This window comes from Notothenia coriiceps, unplaced genomic scaffold (genome assembly GCF_000735185.1).
Source record: "Notothenia coriiceps isolate Sejong01 unplaced genomic scaffold, NC01 NC01_scaffold00016712, whole genome shotgun sequence".
In the NCBI taxonomy this organism is placed as follows: domain Eukaryota; kingdom Metazoa; phylum Chordata; class Actinopteri; order Perciformes; family Nototheniidae; genus Notothenia; species Notothenia coriiceps.
This window is the reverse complement of record NW_011349413.1, coordinates 235-4,443: the sequence shown is the minus strand read 5'-3', so window position 1 is coordinate 4,443 and position 4,209 is coordinate 235. Positions and strand designations below refer to the sequence as shown.

Here is a 4,209-nt window from a genome sequence, read left to right as displayed (position 1 = left end):
GGGGGGGCAGACCATTAACATGCAGCAAAAATGATATAACACTTTACAGGAAAGGGAAAAGCCCAAAAGGCATAATCGAGCCTCTTTATTAATCATTAAAACTTTTCTCCGTTTTCTCCCAGATTTTAACGTAGACATTGAAGGACATGTATTGATTTACAAGTGGTCTTCACGGGGGTCACACATCTATCTCAGCCTAACAACATGGTGACAAGACAGAATGTCTGGTCAAAACAACCAAGACTGTAACCCTCCTGCCACAGGCCGGGTGACACAGGTGTTCCCTTCACAGCTCTTCACACATCAGCTGGAGGACACCCAACCTAAGGTATTCCTGTTGGGGGGGGGCTGCAGCACGGTCAGATCTGTTCAAGGCCAAAATCAACTCTGACAAAGGTCTGGAGCGTGTCCAGTTGAGGGGCGTTATGGGGGGCATCTGCTTTCAGATGATGTTGTCCTTGTGGCATCATCGGACTGTAGTCTGTGATGAGCGTTGGCACCGTGAGCAGCTGACTGCAGTGTGACATGGAGGAATGGGAAAACCTCTGAATCTCAGACTGTTGTTGTCCACGAATAATTAATCATTGGCAAAGGAGGAGTTTGATGTTACTTAAGCTCTTCATCATAACTGAGGGTACAGCAGTTAAGATGGTATGACTGAGATGAGTAACTATGCAAGCTCTTGATTTACGGACCAGACGTCTTTCCAACTGTCATCTATTGTTGGAGTTGGGTGGGGACCAACAATTAGTTCAAGGAATAAAAGATTATTTGGCTTCCTGTCTTACAAACAGCTGCTTCTCCAAGTCAAGAGGAGACAGATAAGCTGGCCTATGAGTTTATTAGAAAAGGCTGACTTGGCAGAGATCCCAGGCCAGACCAGGACACATAGCAACGCATCTTCCAGCACAACACTGTGGAAGGCTTGGAGTCAAATAATAAAGATACAAATGTCTTTGTTCTCCTTCACCTGCCACCAGAACCATCAAAAAAGAATGAAGATGGATGTACTTATTTCTACTCTTCGGGACATTTTATACCTTAAAGAAATCAACTTGAAAAAAGCCCATGAAAACTGACTGCAATGTGCTCTTATGACAAAAATATCTAAATCAATGCAGCAGAACCACAGATAACTTCATATTTATTCCACATATTCTTCTACTTCAGGGGTGTCAAACTCAAATACACAGTGGGTCAAAATTAAAAAATGGGTACTAGTCGAGGGCCGGACTGGTTCAATGTTTATTGCAGAACTTATTGAAATGGACTTATTGCACATATTAAACCTGGAACTAACAAAGCTTAAATGATTGCCTATAAAAACAACATTAAACATTAAATAATCAGTTGCATTCATTTCTTATGGCTCTGCAGCTTTTCCACAGGCCAACAACAGCTTCAACAAAACAATTTCCCTCAAAGAAAAAAACAAACATGCCCTGCTGGTGTCGCAAGAAACAAAGTGCAGAAGGAAACATCCATTGAAACTCAGTTTGCTGCTCTGTGATGCTAGTTCAAGCCAGGTACTTGGCATCTCATCTTGGGTGCAAGTTCATCAATGTTTGGGNGTGTGTGTGTGTGTGTGTGTGTGTGTGTGTTTGTGTGTGTGTGTGTGTGTGTGTGTGTGTGTGCCTTGGCAGGTGAGAAGGTGTGCGTGCAATATACCGGCGGGCCAGATCTAATAGTAATTAGAAATTATCCTGCGGGCCAAAATTAAATCCACCACGGGCCTGATTTGGCCCCCGAGCCTTGAGTTTGACACATGTGTTCTACTTTGTTGAAACCTGGCACCTACATTACCAACAATACCATTTGACTGCTGATATATGAGTCAGACTCTAGAGTTTTAGGCCCCTTATATAATGAAGAAACATTAATTACTTTGTTGTATTTATATATTTTGTATTGTTCTCATATTTTAATGTCAGTTTTTTTCCTATCTGTTTAAGGCACCTCTTCCTATTTGATATTTTTCATTGAAAAATCTGAAAGCCATTTTGTTTGTACATGACATTTTTTTAAATAAGTGTTTTTATGCTAGTCTCAGCTAATGTAGTCTCAAGCCGAGGTTTGGTAAACTCACTTCTGTTAAACTCCACATCTAAAGATAATTCATTTAGACATCTGTCGCCACATTAGGCTTTAATAAACGATTAAAACATATACAGTGAAAACCTAGGTCCCAAGCAGACTTTGATGAGAAGTAATCAGCAAGTCGCCCTCATTTGATTTTTAATTGTGCAGCATATTAGATGAGCTACACAAGATAAATATTCTTAGAAAACGTAATGCCAGGAGTTTACCTTCAGGGATGGCAGCCACAGCCAGAGCCACAGCGATCTTGAAATAGTAAACAGCGCCACGGATCCAGGAGCCTCCGTGGACGGGGTCGTTGAAATGTCCGATGTTGATCATCCACACGGCCACACAGATGAGGGAGATGACCTGCAGAGAGGCAGAGGGTGTGTAAGACATTGGTGGTGGCTTTGTTGGATCTACAAATGTCCTATATTTTGTTATATCTTATTTCACAGAATGAATCAAAAGAGATAAAAACTTTATTGATACAGTTTCAGATGTGTCTTCCTGTCTCACCCACCTTGGACAGCTGCTCTCCGAACTCGTCCAGTTTCTGCTGCAGGGGGGTCTTCTCCTGCTCGGTGGCGGCCATCTGGTCACGAATCTTACCGATCTCAGTTGAGACAGCGGTGGCGATAGCAACGCCAGTCGCTCTGCCTGAAGCGATGTTGGTGCCCTGGACAGAAAAACATTACAAAGTTGGTTAATAAAGCTTACCATAATTCGTTTTTAAACAGAAATGAATGTTGAAAAATTCGATAAATGTTGGAGTTTTTCTTTTGGCGCGTCCGTGAGGTTGACATTTGTGGTTTTAAGTGAAATGTGTCAAATTGGGGAAATTGTCATGATGTGCGAACCGAATTCATGATGATTGGTTAAGACATTCAAATCTATTTGTATTCAGGGAAATATCTACCAATCATGTTTGAGCAGGCTTTTTCGAATGCAGGTAAAAAGTCTAGCGAGAAAGGTAGATCACATTGGACAGAATGACATTTTTTGAAGTTATTCAGCTATTGAATGACCACTTTTTACCTTAATGATCTAAAACTAAATACATATAAATATTCTTCTTTAACTATCAAGTTGTAGACGTCCTCTCTCAACTCCATTCACGCCAGGTTGCTAATTGGACTCTAACCGATGACCAGCACACAGAAAAGGAAGTCTTAAAAAAATATTGACCGGTACCTCGGTAGGTGATTTGGACTGATAACTAATGGGTTTTGAGATGTAAAAAATGATGGCACAAACTTTATTTGGTATGTAAAGTGTTTTAACTGTAGTGTGTCTAAAGCTATGACAAGGAAAATGTTGATAATGGAAAAAGTTGGATATGCTATAGAGAGTTGACAGTTGTAGGGTTTCTGGAGAATGAACAGCACGGTAATGGTTTGATGCAACATAAAGGTTTTAAAGAAAGCAGGACTCAAATAAAAAAGACTCACGGAGAACAGCATGTTCTTCTTGTCCTGGTTGACGGCTCGGGGGTCTGGGACGGCATCGGTGTGTTTGATCACACTGACGGACTCACCTGTAGGACACACACACACACGTTGGGCAGTGTGGTCAGTAAATCATGCAGACATGAAAAAATACTTCATGTGTTTCTGTCCTCCAACACTTACCAGTGAGAATGGACTGATCCACACGCAGGGTGGTAGACTTGATGGAGATGAGCCTGATGTCAGCTGGCACTTTGTCACCAACTAGAGTCCACACAAACACACAGACACACAAACACACAGAAACACAGATTATTTTATTTAGATATGGATCGTTTTATATGATCTGTTTGGCTGCTTTTGTCTTTGGTACAGTACAAACAGCTTCATATCAATTGAATGCAGCATTACAGCAGGGTAGTGTGTGTGTGTGTTTGTGTGTGTGTGTGTGTGTGTGTGTGTGTGTGTGTGTGTGTGTGTGTGTGTGTGTGTGTGTGTGTGTGTGCGTGTGTGTGTGTGTGTGTGTGTGTGTGTGTGTGTACGTACGTGCGTGCGTGTGTGTGTGGTGTGTGTGTGTGTGTGTGTGTGTGTGTGTGTGTGTGTGTGTGTGTGTGTGTGTGTGTGTGTGTGTGTGTGTGTGTGTGTGTGCGTGCGTGTGTGTGTGTGTGTGTGTGTGTGTGTG

The 4,209-nt window shown here is 42.0% G+C and overlaps 1 protein-coding gene across 1 annotated transcript; it reads right to left on the bottom strand.

Annotated features, from left to right (window-relative positions):
* Positions 1–2,288: 2,288 nt before the first annotated feature.
* Positions 2,289–3,796, bottom strand: LOC104949701 (sarcoplasmic/endoplasmic reticulum calcium ATPase 1-like; the record flags this gene model as incomplete). Its single annotated transcript, XM_010776094.1, has 4 exons — positions 3,711–3,796; positions 3,531–3,616; positions 2,603–2,758; positions 2,289–2,448 (listed from the first exon to the last, which is right to left on the bottom strand). Coding segments are annotated over exons 2-4 (328 nt in total), but the record flags the coding sequence as incomplete, so codon positions are not given.
* Between the last annotated feature and the right edge of the window lie 413 nt (positions 3,797–4,209).